The sequence below is a fragment of the Nanorana parkeri genome, unplaced genomic scaffold, assembly GCF_000935625.1.
Source record: "Nanorana parkeri isolate BGI_ZX_2015 unplaced genomic scaffold, ASM93562v1 scaffold1605, whole genome shotgun sequence".
NCBI classification, from domain to species: domain Eukaryota; kingdom Metazoa; phylum Chordata; class Amphibia; order Anura; family Dicroglossidae; genus Nanorana; species Nanorana parkeri.
The window spans coordinates 225,586-246,152 of record NW_017307873.1 but is presented as its reverse complement, the minus strand read 5'-3'; the positions used below and the strand labels follow the sequence as shown (position 1 = coordinate 246,152).

At 48.4% G+C, this 20,567-nt stretch overlaps 1 protein-coding gene across 1 annotated transcript in view; it reads left to right on the top strand.

The window, feature by feature from the left end:
• Nucleotides 1–10,237, top strand: part of LOC108799020 (von Willebrand factor A domain-containing protein 5A-like) — a 74,634-nt gene extending 64,397 nt beyond the window's left edge. Inside the window, 4 exon segments of the mRNA XM_018570831.1 lie at nucleotides 4,990–5,043; nucleotides 8,635–8,798; nucleotides 9,287–9,413; nucleotides 10,133–10,237. Of these exon segments, the coding sequence (XP_018426333.1) occupies nucleotides 4,990–5,043; nucleotides 8,635–8,798; nucleotides 9,287–9,413; nucleotides 10,133–10,212 (425 nt within the window). The 3' untranslated portion in view covers nucleotides 10,213–10,237.
• The last annotated feature ends 10,330 nt before the right edge of the window (nucleotides 10,238–20,567 follow it).

Here is a 20,567-nt window from a genome sequence, read left to right as displayed (position 1 = left end):
CTCAAAAATGTTTTGCTTACGAAAACTGTACACAGTGAGACGTGACGCCCAACATGCTGAAACATAGAATTTGGGTTTACAGATACATTATGGGATTTTCCTTCTTGACGTTTATGACGTTTTTCTTTTATGTACAGAGTTATCGCCACGAAAGATGGCTAAGAAAAAATCATCACGAAGTATGTGATTGTACTCTCTGGGGGGGAGGGGGCTTCCATCGCGCGGTTGCGGACCTTTGGTCCCAGGGGGTGATTGTGCCTGTTCCCTCCGCGGAAAGATTCCAAGGTTTTTATCAAACCTGTTTGCTGTGCCCAAGAACGAGGGGGTGCGGCCCATCCTGGACCTAAAACGCTTGAACACCTTCGTGCGGGTCCGTCGGTTCCGGATGGAATCCATCTGGTCCGTGGTGGCATGGCTCCATCAGGGGATTCTGCTGGCCTCCATCGATATACGGGATGCATACCTTCATATACCCATTTGCGAGTCTCTTACACTGACTGACACCCAGACAACTTAGCTGAATTATCTTCTAACTACAGCTTACAGCATTGAAGGGAATCTGGGCACAACCCCCAAACTGTGTTGAATTTCCACCCTTGATAGACCCGGTTATTGTGACAAATATAAATAATATATATCTGGACCAATCCTTACTTGTTGGCTCCACCGGGCAACAGAGAGCTGCCACACTATAGCAATCGTGTGATCTCTTTAGCATCTTCACCAAGCTTGGAGTCCAGTCATTGCTGGCTGTGTCTCCTCTTGGATCCCCCTTCCACCCTTCTTTCTATTTGTCCTGTGAGCAGTGTAACCGAGAAAGTGATGTTGATGGAAACCCGAAATTTTACAGCTGTCAGTAAACTAACCATTGAGTAGGAAATCTATGAATGGGGACACCGCAACGACCATCTAAAAGGGGAATTACACTTCTTGATATTTATGACATTTCTCTTTTATGTACAGCATCAGCACCACAAATGATGACAAAAAAAAAATCATCACCAGGTATGTGATTTTACACTCTAGGGGGGGGTGGCGGAGGGGGTAGTCACATGTTCTTGAATTTGTGTTATGTTCCGGACCTGAAAGACTTCACCGGCTGAATTTCAAGAATTTCTGCCTGGGCTGATTCTGATTTATAAATTGAACCTGTTGCTTTCCAATGCAGGGAAAGACAACAAGTTCATTTAAAGTATATCTAGCGCCATTTTGTTTTAGTTTTGGATAGAGCGGGAGAGGAGCAGAAAACTCCTGTCAGATGTTTATTGCGTGTATGGAGTGAAAGGAAGAGAATGCCGAGTCATAAAAAAGGGTCTATGAGGAATTGACAGCCAACACATTTCGGTGGTTTTGCACAGATTCCCCTTCATCAGGTCTTAGATTTATTGTGTAAGAGGAAACATGACGGGTGGTGAATGGCGGGCTTTAATTCTACGTAAGCTGTAGTTAGAAGCTCGCTCAGCTACACTGACTGACACCCAGACAACTTAGCTGAATGATCTTGTTTTTTTTGCAATAATATATTGTTTATTAATTTTCACAAACAAGAAATTAAAACAACATACAAAGGTAGCGTCAGGTGTACATTCTTAAGAATAACAGCATAGCTGTAAGTAATAACAACCGTAACAGCAGGGTATATGATATTGTGCCCAGATTCGAGCCTTGCCTCTGCCCAAATTCCCGTCCCTGCCATGAGGGTCTCCGAACTTTAAGGCCTCCCCCCCCCCTGAGGGGGATCGATGCGATTGAGGCAGGCGAGGACCTGGGTTTTCAGCGTCAGGCTAAAACAAGAGATCCTGCGAAAGCCCTGCTTCCCTAACCATCCGGTAAGTTACCTCACCTAGAGCCACCTTACAAAAACAACATAATGATGGACTCACAACACGACAAGACAATCGGACAACAGAGGGACACAAAGACAAAGAAAGACAAAGGGGGGAGAGAGAAGGGAAAAGAAGGAAGGGGGGGGGGGGTGGAGGAATTATTACGTGGTCAAGGAGAGCAGAACATGCATTTATGCCATTGCCCTAAACTCATCCGTTTCCATAAACATTATCCAAGGCCTCCATCTGGACAGGAAGGACTCAGACCTGTCAAGCCGCTCAGCTATCAGCTCCTCAGATCTTATTAGACGGCACATTTCCATGGTCCATTCCCCCAAGGTTGGAAGCACCTGAGAGTTCCAATGTCTTGGGATCAGTGCCCTAGCGGCATTTACAAAAAATCGCAAGAGGGACTTCTTTGCCCGGGAGATGGAACCCGGAAAAACCGACAGTATTGCCATTTGAGGCGTGAGATGGAGATCACTGGCAGACATTCTCGAGTACACATGTGAGATGGTACGCCAAAAGGGGGCTATCGGGGCAGCTCCACCAGATGTGAGACAATGTACCAACATCCGTTTGGCACCTCCAGCAAGTGTCCGGTAGAGAGTGAAAAATCTGGTGCATCCTAGCCGGAGCTCTGTACCATCTAGTCAAGAGTTTGTAATTGCGTTCCTGCACCGCAGAGGACATGCAGAGAGTATGGGTGAAGCAGAAACATTTCCGCATTTCCTCCTCGGAGAGGACCACACCCAATTCCCGCTCCCACGCAGAGATGAAGTACGGGGGTCCCCCTCCATCCCTAGAAAGGAAGGAAATCATATAAAAACGATATAAGATGGGGTGGGGATTCGCCTGTTGTACATAGTCAGAGGTCCTTGCATGGAGCCGTATGAGGAAAGTTTACGTACAAAGTGTTGGAGTTGGTTGTAGGCAAACCATGCACTGAGCGGTGCAGGATCAGGGCCACGGATTGAAGGGTTTTCCCACATAGTCCCTGAAAGATGTATGAAGGAGTCGTCGCTTCCCAACTCAGGAACCTACGGACCACCGGGCAACAGAGAGCTGCCACACTATAGCAATCGTGTGATCTCTTTAGCATCTTCACCAAGCTTGGAGTCCAGTCATTGCTGGCTGTGTCTCCTCTTGGATCCCCCCCTCACACACACACACCTCTTTTTATTTGTCCTGTGAGCAGTGTCACCGAGAAAGTGATGGAAAACCCAAAATGTTACCGTTGTCAGTGAAATAATCGTTGAGAGGAAATCTATGAATGGGGACACAGCAACGACCATCTAAGACGGGAATTCCGCTTACTTCCACTTACTGTAGACAGATTTATCTCACTTTGCGCTGAGCCTAAAAAAAACTAGGAAAGACCTATGAACGCTCGGGGTCTGGAGTACAGAGTCTTCCTTACCTATTTACACCCAAAGCCATTACTGTTTAGGACTACAACTGACCCTCCAGCATATAACAATGTAATTATTCCCAATACAGCTAACATACTGCAATGGTAGATCCCTATAAAACCCAATATCTCCCTTCCCCACAAGAAATCACAATGCCATTTTATTACCAAACGACTTACTTTCTAAAAGACTGCCCCGGGTACATTGCCCCCCATAAATGAAATACCCTGCCGTATAGAACCACAATTGTTTTGAATAGACCATATTGGGAAACTGACAAAGAATAAACAGGTGTGTTCACCCTTCTCTATATTATCCAAAAACATTGGCTATATCGGCTTTTTATTGCCTTCCTTTCCTTCACTCACCTGCCACTGCATTCACCTGCTCAGGAATGACTTAAAGCCCCGTGGTGAGCTTGCCCTACACAAGGATTTTTGTCTTTGCACCATCAAGTAAATGAAGAGCAGACAGTGTGGGGATTGGGGGGGTAGGCAAACAAGTCCACTTGTAGGTTTGCTCTGCATGGACAGGTTCACTCTAAGGGTTTGTGTTGTTGGGAAAAATTCAGCGTCCTGATGTTCAGACATCAAAGTCTCTTTGTAGACAACGTCCTTATGCATGACCTAGAATCACCCCGATCTTAAATGAAACCTAAGATAAGGGAAATACGGGGTTCCTGACCACTCAGAACGTATCCACACCACTACAGGCTTACGAGCACGCTAGAAAACCCATCGAAAATCATCCGATTTTCGGCGGGTTGGTAGCGCGATCGCAAGACGAAAGCCGCACGGGCCGGTGTGCGGAAGCGCACACTGCCCGCTGAGCATTGCAATCACCTGGTGAGACCCTGCACATGCTCCTGACACCCCACACAGCCCTGGTGAAACCACGCACATCCTCCTGAGACCCCATACAGCCCTGGCGAAAACCCCATACAGCCTCCTGAGACCTCACACAGCCCTGGTCAGACCCTGTACAGTCTCCTGAGACCCCGCACAGCCCTGGAGAGCAACACAGAGAATGTCGCTTCATATTGTCCTGCATTGCTGTATAATGTATTGCTGTGCCTTGTAGTCCTTAGCTGATAGTATTCTGCATTGCTGTATAATGTATTGCTGTGATTTGTAGTCCTCCTCTAGATGGTGTTATTCTGCATTGTTGTATAATGTGTTGCTAAGATTTGTAATTCCTCTACAGCTTGGAGTCAGTGGCAGAACTACCAGGGTCATAGCAGTTGCAGTTGGGACCGGGCCCATTCACAGAGATGCAGACTAGGCTGCCTGTTAGACACATAACCACTAGAGACAGGACCTACTTATCTGTATGTGAAATGCAGAGATGGAAATATAGAACGGCAAGCATGGAAAAATCTAGAAACACTGTATAGTTTCACTTTAAAATCTTGCTTTACCTACCTTCAGGGATGCGCACTGAGATACAGTTCAACTGACCTTGTGAGGTTACCAAAAAATAAAATGAAAGTCCGCGGTGAAAGAAGACGCATTCTTCCTCTTATCACCTTTCCAGCAGCTGGTGTCTCTTATTTTGCCTCTATTCCAGCGTTGCAGCCTCCATCAGAATCTTCAGCATTCTTCACTTCCTGGTGTGTCGGATATCCGTGTCCCCTGCCACCAATGTGGTTCCTTCCTTTCATCCCTACATCATCCCTACATCACTGCTATATCCTGTAGTTTACTCAGAGTGGGAGTTGCTAGTCCTCACCTGTCTTTCTTTTTTCCTTTTAGCATTGTGTGATGATAATGAGGAGTTTTGTGGCAACATGTCCATGAATTTGGCATGTAAGAGCAGTCATGTTTGTTTTCAAATCACAATATTTATTTACAGTGAGTTTGGTGCAAAACAAAATAACAGTTACCTGTCCCAGTACTTGTGCCTTGGTTTGCCGAGCTACAGTGGTTGTGTCAGATGCATGCCCCCTCCCTTTCCTGTACATTGTGGTTCCACTTGCCAATTGCTATGCCACTACATCTCCGCCGGCGAGTGGAAGTACAGTGCAGAGTGGGTGAAGGAGACATCCAACACAGCTGAAAGTGCTGGATGCTGAACATACAGGTGAAACTCGAATAATTAGAATATCATGCAAAAGGGGCCCAAACCAAGTACTGAGTACATATGCATGCTTGTACTTTCCAGAGGTCCGATATTGTTCTATGTACAATCCTTGTTTTATTGATTGCATGTAATAATCTACTTTTTTGAGGTTGTGGATTTGGGGTTTTCATGAGCTGTAAGCCATAATCATCACAATGATGACAAATCACGGCTTGAATTATCTTGCTTTGCATGTAATGAGTCTCTCTCATATATTAGTTTCACCTTTTAAGTTGCATTAGTGAAATAAATGAACTTTGCACGATATTCTAATTATTCGAGTTTCACCTGTACATGTAAACCCTTAAATCTGTTGTCCATCATGCTTGGAATTATGTCTCACTGTATACTTTTCGCTCTGTCTAGTGAGGGACACAGGAGGTCTTTAACCTTTGGGTTACTCTGCCGCCTACAGCCCAGGACAACCCCTCCCACTACCAGCATGACTCCATTTTTTGTGTGTCCCAGCAACCCCATTTTGGTAAAGGTTGCCCACAGAGCACTTTTCAAGCCCATAACCGCTGGCATTGCTTCTATGCTTACTCTGTCTCTAAAAACTCATTTTATGAGTAGGCTGGTCAGGCTGAACATTCGGAGCTACCTCAATTATATAGGTCACTGGGCTCCTGTCAAAGAGGTTAATGCTATGGGACTGAGCGTTGATTCCATCCGCTGGGTGGGGTGTCATATGTATACTCTCTGCGCTCTATTTCCTGCAATACAGTGACAAGGAAGCATCTCCACGATGTTCCGGCTTACAAAGAGCCACGTGGAACATTAATCTTTGATCCATTCCTACTGCCCGCCTACAGTGACTTTGGTCACCTCTATCAGCAAAACAGCAGAATTTGTTAAATGTTCAAGAGCAGCTGTTGTTAAAGTGTTTAAAGACTGATGGGGTGGTCATAATAATCTGGCCACTCAGTGTATATCCCCAATCTATATATGCCCCTATGCGTCTCCCTTCATGACTCTGATCTTTTCTAGCCACTGTAGGCTTCTCATTCAATTATTTCTTGGTGACTTAGGCGGGCTGTCATGCAAGCTTAGGGTTTCAGCAGTTGGGTTCCGCCATTTCCTGTCAAGGTGCACGCTGCTAGATTTATGAGCTCTTCCTAGGTTTTTCAGCAACAAGCAAGGCTGCCATCTTGTCTTCTGTTTACATGTTCTCTAAGTGGACCAGGTGAGCGTTGTGTCCTCATCTGATACCATCGTACGGGATTAGGGTTCTTCAGGGGGCTATTTGGCTCTGCAGTTTTCTCAGGCCCGATAGTGTTTGTTTGGTGTGCTGCCCACCCCTCAGTTGGACAGCTTTTTGACATCCAGTGTCCCTCATTGAACAAGATAGAAATATAATTTTTGTTCCCGTCATCCATTGAAGGACGCAGGCCCCACCCTTCTGTGTTTTGTGATCATGCTCTCAGTGCTGTTTTCATACAAAATTGAGGTATGCTGCTAGAAGGAGGGGTTTTCCTGGGCTGGCCTACAGATTTATTGTTTGCCAGTGTCCATTCTTCCTGTAGGCAGCGTTATAACTCAAAGGTTAAAGGAGAGCTATGGGGTCAGTGTTTTCCCCATAGTTCTCCTAAGGGTCACGGGAGGACACAAACTAGCGACCTCCCGTGACCCAAAGCTCAGTATACCGCGAGCTACAGTTCGCGGTATACTAAACCGCCGCAGCCGGGACGGATCCTGACATTACTGAGTGACAGCTGGCTCTGCCTATCTAGAGGCAGAGCCAGCTGTACCCACCCCCTCCCCCGTCCGTTCCTCCAGTCAGCACTGGAGGATCGGACAGGGGAGGAGGGGGGAATCCCTGCAGGGAGCCGTGAGTGACAGTCATGGCTCTCTGCAGAGACAGGCTCGAGAAGTGAGTGAGCGACGGTATGTGTTCTTTCACTTCCCGATCTATTGAGCCGGCCTGTGACTGTTTCATTGTCACACGTCGGCTAGAACTATGAGGGGAGTGAAAATCACTCCCCTCATAGTTCTCCTTCAAAGACTTCCCTTGTCCTTCAATGGATTCAAAGAAAAGGATTTTATGGCAGAGTACACAAATCATATTTTCTTAGGCAATTCATTACCTCTGTAACTATTGCAAATGTCTTACCTGTAGATCCTGCCAATAACAGAACTTCCCATGTCATGTTGGCAGAGATAAGCCACTGCCTTGCAATTAACAGCAGCTTCGTTAGCCTGCCATGCATGTGCCCTCAGTTGGCACGTCGGTTGCCTGTCAGGGGTAGCCAAACGCTGCTCCTCCAGCTATGGTGAAACTACAAATCCCATGATGCATTGCAACATTCTCACAGCCACGACTCCCGGACACAGATGCATCATGGGATTTGTAGTTTCACCACAGCTGGAGGACCAGCGTTTGGCTACCCCTGGCCTATATGATAGACCTGATAGACTGATAACTTATAACCCTATTAATCGGTCTCTTAGTCATTGCCCTGCAATCAGCAGGAAATTTTGTAGCTCTCATTAGAAGAATACCTGGTGATCCTGCCATGAATGTTTGGTTCAGTCACTTCCTTTTATAGGGTGACAACTGGCTTTCAGGACTGTCTCCCAATAGTGTCACAGTTCTGCACATGCTCCCCTGTTGAGGCGAGCCATTATGCAGGCATGGTCCACCATTGTGTTTGAATACACATTACTGTATCTATAGCAACAACTCCTGCAGTATACAATTTCGGTCACTAGATGGCAGTGTGTTTATAAGTTCTGTTATATCTATGGTAGTTACTCTGTTGTATTGAAAAAGGTAGAGAATAAAGCTGTGGCTTCCTTCCTGTATTAGCCGCGCCATGAGGAGCATGCATATCAGACTGTGTGCTTGTGTTTCTCTGTGAGGCTGTGCAAGAAGTTCCAACACATTGTCACTATCATGGCCTGCCATTATTTTGGCCTGCAATCCCCTGCATAGAATGGCTGGCACTGGGAGAGGCCGACACAGAACAGTGAACCAATCAGGCTGCACTACTTTATACAGAGCTGGCACTCTAACACAGAAAACAGGAGAGGAGAGCAGAAGGAAAACTTCCTTATTGTTCTGCTACTCCTTTACTGTCCAGTCATAGGCTATGGTGCATCCTGGACCAGGCTGTGTTTGTTGCTTCAAAGCAGTGTCGTTTGGAGTACACTATATACAGGGTGCAGATTCACTTTGTGTATTCAGTGTGACGTATGTCATCCATCCTCAACAGTTTTATTAAAAATATTTGTCTTCTTATCTTTTACATTTGTTCATTTAATGATTATAATTTTTTTAGGTGGCTCACTATCGCCATCACCCCCCACTCCCTCAGTGGGGACCCTGGCTCTCGTGAGGCTGATCTCCCTGGAGAACGCGGATGGATCCTGGAACCTGACTCCCGAATTCTCTGCTGTCCTGGGAATATATGAGACCAACATAAAGGCCAGGAACCCCAACCAGGTATCATGTCAATGACCACACCGAATCACAGGGTAATGGGGATTGTACACTAAGAGGGGCTTTTTATAACTGGTCAGTATTGCTGTCTTCTTATGAAAAGTGGTCATTACTTTTTAAGTCACTCAAGAATATCTTAGTTACAGATTTGTGTCCTAACTGGAGGCGGAAGACGTGTTTGGTGGTTGCCTTGTTGCCTCCTTGTCACCTGAACCCAGATCGATCACTGTGTTCAGTTCTGGGTGATCAGAGCCAGAGGTCTTGCTGCACTCCTTACCGGAATATCCAAGTGACCCGTGTGGGGGGTGTCACCAGCACACCATAGTAGTAGTAAAGCAATAGTCCATTTAATGACACATTGCCATTCAATACATCTGCAGTTCTGGGTGATGTCTGGCCCGAGAGTTGTACAGGAATCCAGAACCCAGAATTATAGAGATAAGTAACATTTCAGGTCCTGTATAATAAACTCGTCCTTCCCTCCTCTACAGAACGTGGAGGTGTCGGTGTGGGTGACGGTTCTGGCGGTAATCTGGCTTCACGCCACCAATCTGGATCAGAGAGAGGAGTGGGAGTTGCTGGAGGGGAAGGCCGTCTCCTGGGTCAGGGCCAGAGCAGGTAAGTTCTGAGACAAAGGGCTGATCACAAACCCGCACTGACCAATCAAAATCCATCTCCTAATGATATCACCCCAATACAGAAAAGTCTGACTGGCTTCTACAATGACATCACTTTGAACATTGTGCTGGGGTTAGTTAATAATACTGTAAGTGTTTTCCTCTCTACTGAATGGATTCTGTTCCTTCAATCACCACGCAGGCCGGGAGCACTCATTTTTAATAGTGCAGTCATGACACCAAACTCACTAACAATGCATTGCTAAGAGTAGCCACACATTCAGAACAAATGGCTCCCTATGGAGTGCCGTACACAAGTATCATGTATGATACTCTCTTGAGTGGAAAGGAAGTTTATTGGACCTTCATATTAGAGACCAGAATTCCTAGAGGGATGAACGTTGAGTGAGATGTTGGTCTTTGCTGTGAATAAGCTTCCTTCTATCAAACACACTGGAAATCCCGGATGTTGTTGGATGTGATGGGCAGATGGAAGGCAGCGCTCACTACATAATTATTTGTTGAAGTAAGCTTTGATTGTATTATAAACAACTCTAGTATGCAGAGTCCATTGCCTCATAGCTGGATTGTGGAACCTGTGCTGGTCTATGGGGGGGTGGGGGGTCAACATTTGCACATGTTAAACAATCAGATTGTGAATTCATCACTCGGTACACGGCGCCCGGGAATAGATCAAAGTGACATTTATTGTGTCCTCAGGTTCCTCTCTGGGTGAGTTTGTCAGAGCCGGGAATGAGCTGCTGAAATCCTCCGTGAACCCCAAAGTGTTCGGCCTGTAAGGGGAGACCTCCGGAGGAACCAAGATGGAGGAAGTCTTTTGCCGATGGATTCCGGAATGTTGCTGCTTCTATTTTTTGCTTAACCAGCATTGTGCCTTTGTACTGCGCTCCTCTATATGAGAGCCAAACCAAAGTTAGATGTCCCAAGTTTACTATTTTGGGGAATAATACCTGTTTGCACTGTTTACATGTCATTGTTCTTTTCTATTCTGTGTAATTTGCAATGTTCAGAGTCAGATAGAAATACTTTGTTTTGGTAATGTTTAAAGGAATAAACAATTTTGTGTCTACATTATCTGTAGGGGGGGGGGCTCTTTTAACTGAAATATGCACTTACCGCTGACCTCTTAGTGTTGTAATGGAGGTCCAGTTCTTCCATGCTCCTCAGTCTTCCTATTAGTCAGAGATGTGTCCTTGTCCTGCTGAGTGAGATCTTCCACATATAACACTGCTCATAGAGAGCCAGTATACCTGTATGGGTGAGGTGCCATTCCAGATTGTACCCGCAGGGGGCGCTGAGAGTGAAATGTGAAATAACTCCTCCCAGTTTCAGTACGATGGAGGACTCAGACTTTTTAGAAGTTGCTCTGTGTTGTAGTTTAGTGTGAGAACCCTTTTAATTACTGATCTGTCATTAGGGGAACACAAACATTACCCCACACTCGGGAAATACATATCAAAAGAGGAAATAACATCTTACTGGTAGGTGGGAGCCTCCGCTCTATATAGTGAACATCTACTCTGCATGGGCGGTGTGAAGTGATAAGATCCCCTACAGGCTCCACAAGGAGATTGTTCTTCACTCCCCTTTCCCTCAATACAGCACAGGAGATTGTTTGTTTTTTATAAGCCTTTATTTTATTTATTGGTTTATTCTGTATTGATATTACAAAGTTATTTTTGTTAAATTTTATAGGAATTGAATATTTTAACAATAAACAGAGTTTATGCTGAAAACATACAATGTCTGCGAGTCCGTCCGTACAAATGTGGCCATTCCAAGTACAATGCTACAATGTCCTTTTATCAGCTTCCTGAAAACAAACTGATCTGTAATACCAGGGTGAGCGATATGTTGAGTTGGGACAGCCGGACGATGAGCGTGTACACTCCATAAAGGTATAATCTTCTATGAGCGGCCTCCGGTCACAGGACTACACAGTTGGGAGCAGGGCCGGATTTTCCCACAAGGCCAACCGGGGCCTGGCTATGGGGCAGCAGGGAGTAGAGGGGCAGCAGGGGTGTGGAATTTCTATCTCCCGATGCCCGGGACATGCAGTTTTGGTCGCTAGAAGTGCGTCTTATGGAGCGAAAAATACGGTATTTACTTTTTTATTTATTATTATTTTCTTTTTTATTCTTTTTACTAATAATTTTTTAATCCATTTTTCCAGCACAGCGCTGAGCTGGAACTCCTGCGACAGCTGGGAGGGGAAGGCTGCGAGTGCGAGGGTTAAATGTAGAGCGGGGGAGCCGCCTCGTTCGTTTACAAGTGATCTTGGCGATGTCGCCAAGATCACATGTAATAAGGCTGGGGGTACGCCCCCCCACCCCTGTCATGTATGATCGTTAACACGTGTCGGGTTCGCCTACATACGAAAATGACAATCGCGCTACACATGTTGGGTATCACCATAGTACCAGAGTAAGAGCAATAATTCCCGGGCCAATAATCATAGATACCTCTATACTCATCACCTCTACGGCCTTTTCAAGCGTCGCCTATGGACAATTTAGGGTGCAGTATCTTGTCGCTGTTTTTACGGACGGGCGCAATTTTTAACCTGGGCTTGTTGGCTATCTCCTTATCGTAACAATGGGTTTTCTTTTGTCTTTTTGGCCACTAGAATTATTTTAAGTGCATTTTTTTTTGTTGTAAATGTTTGTGTTTGATAAAGAGTTGCGCCAATGTCGGGGACTAGGACACCTCCAGGTGGCACCGTGGAGCTGGAGCAGATCCTGCAGTTCCGGTGCTCACCTGCAGGTGTCTCTGGGCAGGCAGTGGCTGTCTGGGACTTGAGCACCTCCAGGTGGCGCTGTGACGCTGGAACCAGGACCTGCAGCTCCAGGGCTCACCTGCAGGTGGCTCTGTAATTAAGCATCACCTTGTGTTACCTGGGAGGGTATTAAATCCCACCCTGCAGTGAGCCTGGTGCCACAGTATTGTCGCGCTAACCTGAGTCCTGTAGACTCTTTGGACCCTGACTCCTTCCCTCCTGTGGCCCTGCTCCCCTGGTTGACTTGCCCTGTTGTACTCTGGTGTTGGTGGGGATGTTGGCGTTTATATGATTTTGTATGTCTATTAAACTATAAGTTCATAAGCCTTGTCTGGTGTGGTCGAGTATTTGGTCCTCCCGTATAGATACCTGCACACGATGTGGGGCACCTGGGCACGGTATCCTGACAGCCAATATCGTGAGTAGGGATGAGCCGAGTGTTCCAATCGAACATCGGCAGTTCGAGCGTTCGCCGAACGCCGAACTTTATGGGATGTTCGCGGTTTGTTCAACCGCAGACACTCCATAAGGCAAAATGCCCACTCTAGCTGTCACCGCTAGCTCTGCCCAATTGTTTATGTTTTGACGGCATCTGACAAAATGCCATTACGGGGCGGGGAGCGGATGGGACGGCGGGTTTTTAAAAAATGATTTCTCTTTATTTTTTATTGTTTTATTTTTTGTTTCGTCGTCGTCGTGGACAACGCTGGATACCGTGATTGACCCTGGATTACGTCGGTGGATCCATTTTTTTTATTTTTTATTTATTTATTGAAATAAAAGACTTGTCAAAAACATGTCTTTCGTTTTTTTCTGTATGACTTTAAGGGGGAACCCCACACACTTCTTTTTTTGTACATGGGGTCCCTCCTTAATATTCCTACCAGACCTTAAGGGCCTGGTATGACTTTTAGGAGGAACCCTACACAGCTTTTTTTTAAAAAATTGGTCCCTCCTGACATTTCTACCAGACCTAAAGGGTATTGTTTGGGAGGGGGAACTGCACACTTCAAGAGTTTTGCTGAGCAGGTTCTATACATCATACAGATTTGGCAGGTTAAGGGGACCTCCCTTTAAGAATGTTAAAATCACTGCTTCATGGGTGCAAAAATTGAAAAAAGGGCCTCAGTCATGAAGGGGTTAAAAACTGTATTTTTGTTTTTGGCATTGATTCCTGTCCCCCACGGCAGTCCCCGGACCCCCATACACCATTTATGGCCAATAACTTGCATATAAGCCCTCTTAAAGGGGATTGACTCCCATTGACTTGCATTGACTTTGAGTTTGTATTCGAACTATTCGGCCGTTCGAATGTTCGAATATGAACCAAACACGGGGGTGTTCGGCTCATCACTAATCGTGTGACATAAAAAGTTGCAACTGCCGCCATTTTATAATACAGGGTGATGGCTTTCAGAAAATATATACAGGGGATTATTCACAAAGCTCCCGAAGGCAGCCGAAGTGAAGCGAGCCGAACAACGTTCAGCTCAGTGGCGTAACAATCACCATAGCGACCCAGGCGGTCACTATGGGGCCTGGGGCACAGGGGTGGGAGGGCAGCCAGGACATCCCACTGATGCTGTGCGGGCCGCCTGGGTCGCTACGGCATCTCAGGCTGCTGGCTTGGCGATGGAGGAGGCAGGGCCCAGTGACGGAGGAGGCGGGGCCCGCAAGCGATCGTGGAGGAGAAGGAGGCGGACAGAGGATCGGAGCAGACAGGTAAGAGGGCTTGACCAGTCCACCTGAGACCCTGCAGAGCCCACCATAGAGTCTATGGTGGGCTCTGCAGGGTCACCCTCAGGTGGGCTTAACTAGAAATCACAGGGCCCCAAACAAAATTTTGCTATGGGGCCCTGTGATTCCTAGTAACTCCCCTGGTTCAGCTATTCACTACGGCTCAGTACGGCTGATTTTAGCCATACATCGGCTGCCTTCGGTTGCACTTTGGTCAGCCTAACATGCTCTCCATGTTTGGCTGAGCCGAAGTGCAGACGGACTTCAACTCAGCCGATCCAACATCTGCATCGGCTGAGCCGAAGCTCCGATAGGCAGCTCACTCGCTGCCGTTCGCCCCTATTCACATAGGGGGCCGAACGGCAGTAAGTGAATAGCCAAATGCTGCCGAGCGGGCATTCGGCTTGGCTATACTGCTCGGTACCTCATTGGTACCGAGCAGATTAGAATAAAGTCGAAAAAAAATTAAATAAAGGTAAACATTTTTTTTTTAATGTAAATAAATACTAAAATGAACAAATAAATAAAGATTGTTTAAAAAAGAAAAAAAAAAGTTAAAAAAAGCAATTGGGCGGAGCTTGGGTGACACCCCGTCGTGACATCATCGCGCATGCGTGGTCATCTTTTTGATACCTGCCGGCGGCCATCTTGGTGATGGAGGCCGGCAGAGAGAGGAGGGGACGTTCACCCGGCGGGATGAGGTATCCCCCCGGGTCCCCTCCTCTCTTGTACAGCTGTCGGGCTCTCTGTCCATGTTCGAGTGCCAGACTTTTCACAGGGGGTGACACCAAAATGACTGTGAGTAATTTTGGTGTCACCCCCCTCTGATGATGTCACCCGGTGCCGGCCGCACCCCCCTTTTGTGACACCACTGCATCTTACCAACGGTCACAGTGCGTGCGTAGTTTCTGAGTTGCTTTAAACCATTGGATCGTGATGGAACGCATCAAAAACGCATGCGAACGCATCGGAACGGAACGCACTGGAAGTCCCATTTGAAGCACACACAAAAAAGCCCCCGAAAAAACGCAATGCTTTCCAATAGGATTTCTGGTGCTCTGTCCACACCAACGCAGGCCGTTCCGGCGCAGTCAGGAACTGACAGTCCTTTTGGTGTCACCCCCCTCTGAAAACTCGGGCACTCTGTCATGGACCGAGAGCCCAACAGTGTCAGGAGAGAGGAGGGGACCCGGCGGCATACCTCATCCCACACGGTGAACGTTCCCTCCTCTCTCTGCTGGTAAGAGGTGTGCAGCCCACCTGAGACCCCCCGTCCTCTCCTCCTTCTCCCCCCGGGGTGTCACCACACCAAAATATTCAATGAGGGGAACTTATCAAAACTGGAGCAGACAAAATATGGAGTAGTTGCCCGTGGCAACCAATCAGCTTCTCTCTTCAGTTTGTTCGGTTAAGGTTTGAAAATGAAAGGTGGATGCTGATTGGTTGCCACGGGCAACTGCTCCATATTTTGTCTGCTCCAGTTTTGATAAATTCCCCTCATTGGGGGGAGGATTTATCAAAACTGGAGCAAACAGAATCTGGAGCAGTTGCCCGTGGCAACCAATCAACTTCTTTCTTCAGTTTGCTCAGGTAAGATTTGAAAATGAGACAGAGAAGCTGATTGGTTGCCCCGGGCAACTGCTCCATATTCTGTCTGCTCCAGTTCTGATAAATTCCCCTCCTTGTCTTTTGAACCAGCTTGACAGACTTGTGTCTTTCTCTTCCTTGCATCGTAAATACGCGACACCGAGTCCCCACTTCCTGCACTACGCGCAGATTAGACGTTTTATTTGTTCCAATATTCACCCTCGTCACACATTTCATTCACAGGCCGGAATCACCCAAATTGGATTTGCGGTGCTCCGTCCACACCAACGCAGGCCGCCCCGACGCAGTCAGGAAAAATACCGCCGGCCTCATTTTAGCTGCAGCTGATTGCAACGGAACGCATAAAAAACGGGTAAAAAAAAACCCAAAGGCGTGCAAACACGCCGGAATGCGCCCGAAAGCCCATTTTAAGCTAAAAAAAAAAGGCGCCCAAATCGCTGTAAAATCACGGTAAAACGCATCGCACCGCAGCCGTGCAGATGCATGCAATTATGGTGTGGCCCTAAAGCAGTGGTCACATAGTACCAGCCCGCGAGCCGGTACCATGTGACCCGCAGCCCAGATCACGGACCGCGTACCTGACTTGCGGGAGCAGCTACATTCTGATTCTGCGCCGGCTGAGGCCCCCGTTCACATATAGCGAATTGTCGCGTGATTGTAATATATCTATCTATATATGTGTGTGTGTGTGTGTGTGTGTGGTGGTGGGGGGTATTTTTTCATGTGTTTGGGGGGGTGTATTATTTTACATGCAGGTAGTGGCGTAACAATCACCATAGCAACCCAGGTGGCCGCTATGGGGACCAAGGCATAGGGGGGCCCGGCCAGGACATTCCTGATGCCCTGCGGGCCGCACGGGTCGCTATGGCATCTCACGCTGGTGACAGTCACTGGCGGCTGTGAAGAGAAATGTGCTGATGTACATAGTCGCGCTATCCCGGCCGCTGACAAGGTATGTCGCTATATGTGAACGGGGTCTGATTGTTTACCGGCACTCGGATCCTTTCGGCCGGCGCTCTTGATCGGTAAGGTCTGCGGCAGACATTACCAATCCACCACCGGATCACCGGGGACCGACGTGCCGCCTCACAGCCTCCTCCCTGCAAAAAGATAAGCAGGAGAGGGGGCTCTGTAGTTTATTTTACATGCGGGGGTTTTCCCCCCAACAGACGTATTATGTCACCCATCGCTGCACATGCAAGCCGTCATATTGTGTAATGCAATTATATGGTGTAATGCGCCCCGCCTCCAGGATGGCGTTGCGCATGTGCAGAATGCGCTGGTGGCCAGATCCAAGTCTCCGTTCATTTCGTCTAAAACAAATGTTTACTCTTTGCACATGTCTAGTAACATGTGCGCATGAGTGCGTGTTTGTGTGGTTTTTTTTTTTTTTTACTGTTGGGGGGCTTCGGGAAATTTTAGGGGTCTAGACCCCTGCCTTTCCCTTTTGAAATAGAAACAACGGACACAGGGTCCTCTGCCCATACAGGCGGGGGACAGCAGCGGGGATCCGAGGAGAAGCTGGAGCCTGTGTCGCCCCTCTTCTCCCTGCCGAGCCGGGCCTGTGTTGGCCGCCTGGCGCCCCTGTTGCCAATGGCGCCCTGTGCTCGCCCCGGCAACAGGGGCTAGGGGACGCCCTGGCTACGCCCCCTCTCAGCTGCGCCTGAGACAAGTGCCTCACCCGCCCCATGGTAGCTACAGCCCTGGTCTGCTAGCTTGCTCTAGCACTACATTGACTATATATATGACGTGTGGCCCTTTGATGATGTCAGGGGCCAGCTTATGAGCATCCAGCACACCCTATTGGCCCCCTAGTGCTGCCCCTCTCCCCCAGTCACAACTTTTCATACTTTGCTGCTATGACACGGGGGCATTTCCTGCTTTTATTGCCCTCCGAGGCCTCAGTGATCTCCACATTGCAGCTCGTACAGGGATCATCGTGACAAGATGTCAGTGTGTACAGAGCGAGGACGGGCGCTCCTCCACCTGTGGTGTGCAGTGCCGGACTCTGGCCAGTAGGTGGCGCTGTTCGCTGTCTGTGATTTCGGTTGGCAGACGGCTGATAGAGTCTGAGCTTCCCGAGCAGAGACAGCGGCAGGTAATCACCCCTATATAGCGCCATGTTCCCGCCTGATGATTAAAGAGTCTCCAGAAGTCCAGACACCCGGGTGGGTCAGGAGCCTCCTTACACTCAGGCTCATTATTAACCATGTGATAATAGCAGAGATGTTTGATGTTGAGCAATGCTTGGCAGCAGTCACTGGGCTGTGTCCTGCAATGTGCAGACAGCCCTGTCCTGGAGGATGACCATAGAGTTTTCCCAGCACAGCTCCTCCGCTCACCTGGCCGGGCTCAGCTCCATGACCTGGTAATCCCGGGACACCGGCCAGCCGCCATGTTACTGTGTATACTAGGTGACGAGAAGCATGAAAGCGGCTTTCTGGCCAATCAGGAAGCCGGGCGCCACGTCATTACACGCTGCCCGGCTTCCTGATTGCCCGGGAAGCCGGCTCCATGCTCCCTCGTCACTTGGGTACCGGAAGTATCGGGCGAGGAATCGGAGCATTTGGCTGAGTACGAGTACTCGCCCAAATACTCGGCATCAGCACCGATACTAGTATCGGCATCAGCGCATCCCTAGTGTATACTATCCGCATGTGATGTAAAGGCCCCGGGAGGAGGGCGCTGCTACACAGCACCCCGGCCACGTGGAAGGTGTTGCTGACACTCGAACGACAATTTGTAGCAGGTGATGTGGAGTTAGGGTTGCCACCCGTACGGGATTTACCCGGATAGTCTGGGTTTGGAATCCTGTGCCCGGGTGTCAGCCCACCCGGGCACATTATTCTAGGGCTGCAACAACGAATCCATTAAATCGATAATAATCGATGATGAGAATAGTTGGCAACTATTCTCATCATCGATTAGTTGCTTGGGGGAGAGAGGGATTTCTTTTAATGCAACTAACTGATTAATCGAAAAAATAATCGGGCAACTAATTGATTATGAAAATAATCGTTAGCTGCAGCCCTAGATTATTCTCACCGGACTTGTGGCTAGAGGCATGCACACCTCGCAGCGGGCGCCGCTGTCACTCCAGTTGCTGAGTCCCTCGACTCTCCCTCCCTGTGTTTCTCTCCTCCGCGGCTGGGACTGGCGGGAGGAAGTGACATCAGGGACTCGGGAGAGAGGGAGAAATCATCCCCCGGCAGCCGGTTCTATCATTTCATCGGACCCGCGACTTCATCGGACTGCTGTCCGTCCGCGCAAGCGCACTGAGGCACCACGTCCGTAATTGTCACAGACCAACACAGCTTATCAGTAGATGTGCACTGGGAAAATATGTGTTTCGTTTTCATTCGGATATTCTGTTATTTTGTTATTCGGGATTCCGGTCCGAAAGTCAATTCGGATTCGGATGAAATCCGTTAGCGATTGTCTGAATGAATGATCGTCCCGGACGAAGTTTTGTTGCAGCAAAGTGACATTTTAGTCTGCAGAGGAGAAAAAAAAAGTGTGAGGTTCCCCCCCCAATTGATACCAGACCCTTTAGGTCTGGTAGGAATGTTAGGAGGGACCCCCCAAGTTAAAAAGTATGTGGGGTCCCCCCTCAAAATCCATACCAGGCCCTTTAGGTCTGGTAGGAATTTTAAGGGGGAGCCCCAACCCCAAAAAATGGGACCCCCCCTAAAATTCCTACCAGACCCTCCCTTTATCCGAGCACTGGCAGGGCAGGAAAGGGGGGGACGGATGATCGAGCGCCACCCCTCCCCCTGCGCCTTACCAGGCCACGTGCCCTCAGCATTGGGAGGGTGTCTCCATGCCGATGGGGACAAGGGCCTCTTCCCCACAACCCTGGCCTGGTGGTTGTGGGGTTCTGCGGGCAAGGGGGCTTATTTGCATCGGGGTACCCCTTTAGTTAAGAGGCCAGAGGCCGCCCCCCCACTTGTGAATGAGTAAGACCCCCACAACCACCGGGTCAGGGTTGTGGGGAAGAGGCCCTCGTCCCCATCGGCATGGAGACACCCTCCAAATGCCGACGTCACGTGGCCTGGTAAGGTGCAGGGAGGGGGGTTGCTCGATCACCCCCCCTCCTGCCGGGCCTGTGCTCGGCTCATGGGTCTGGTAGGACTAATGATTTTAAGGAAGTTTCTTTATAATTATGAAGAATTGTAACTCAATCCATAATTATTCAGCAATAGAGAATGGCAGCCAGCAATCATGGATTGCTGAGATTTGTAGTCCTCTAGCCAGTTGCCATTCTCTATTGCAGTATAATCATTGATTATTCAACAATGGAGAATGGCAACCAGCAACAGAGGACTACAGACCCCATCAATCCATGATTATAGAGCAATTATACCCGCGTTTGGGTCTCACCAGGGCTGCTTTCGGGTTCTCAACAGGGCTGCCTGCAGATCTCACCAGGGCTGCATGTGGGTGCTGGGCTCTCTGGGCAGTCGCTGGGCTGTACAGGAGGTGGGGTGGGGTGGGGGGTCTGTCTAGAGCTGTGCCTGTCTCTGCAGGCGCTGGGAAAGGATGAGGAGGAGATGTGGGTCCGCACCGGCGCTGTCAAAGACAGCTACCGCGAGGTCCCCAGCAGGCTGCCTGAGGTCCTCAGCAAGGCAGTCAAACTTATTTAAACATTTAAAGGGCCAGTATCAGCCTTTAGTATTGGAGCATTTTCATGAGTACAAGTACTTGTGAAAATGCCCTGTATCGGCCCTGATATCGCTACTAGTATCAATATCGGGACATCCCTACTATTTGCTTAGGTAAATCCAGATGGTGATTTTTTATTTTTTTTGGCCACTCATTGTATAATGGAGAATGTATTCGGAGGAGGCGGACACACAAGGGTGGGCGGGGACTCCCAGAAATACCAGGTGGACAGGAGCAGAGTTGGGATTCATAGGAGGGAGATCTCATTGCTGGAGTATCTAGGGCCTATAAGAAGTCGGGGTTGATGCCTCCTATATCTAAAATATCACCTAGGTGGGGGTGTGATTGCTG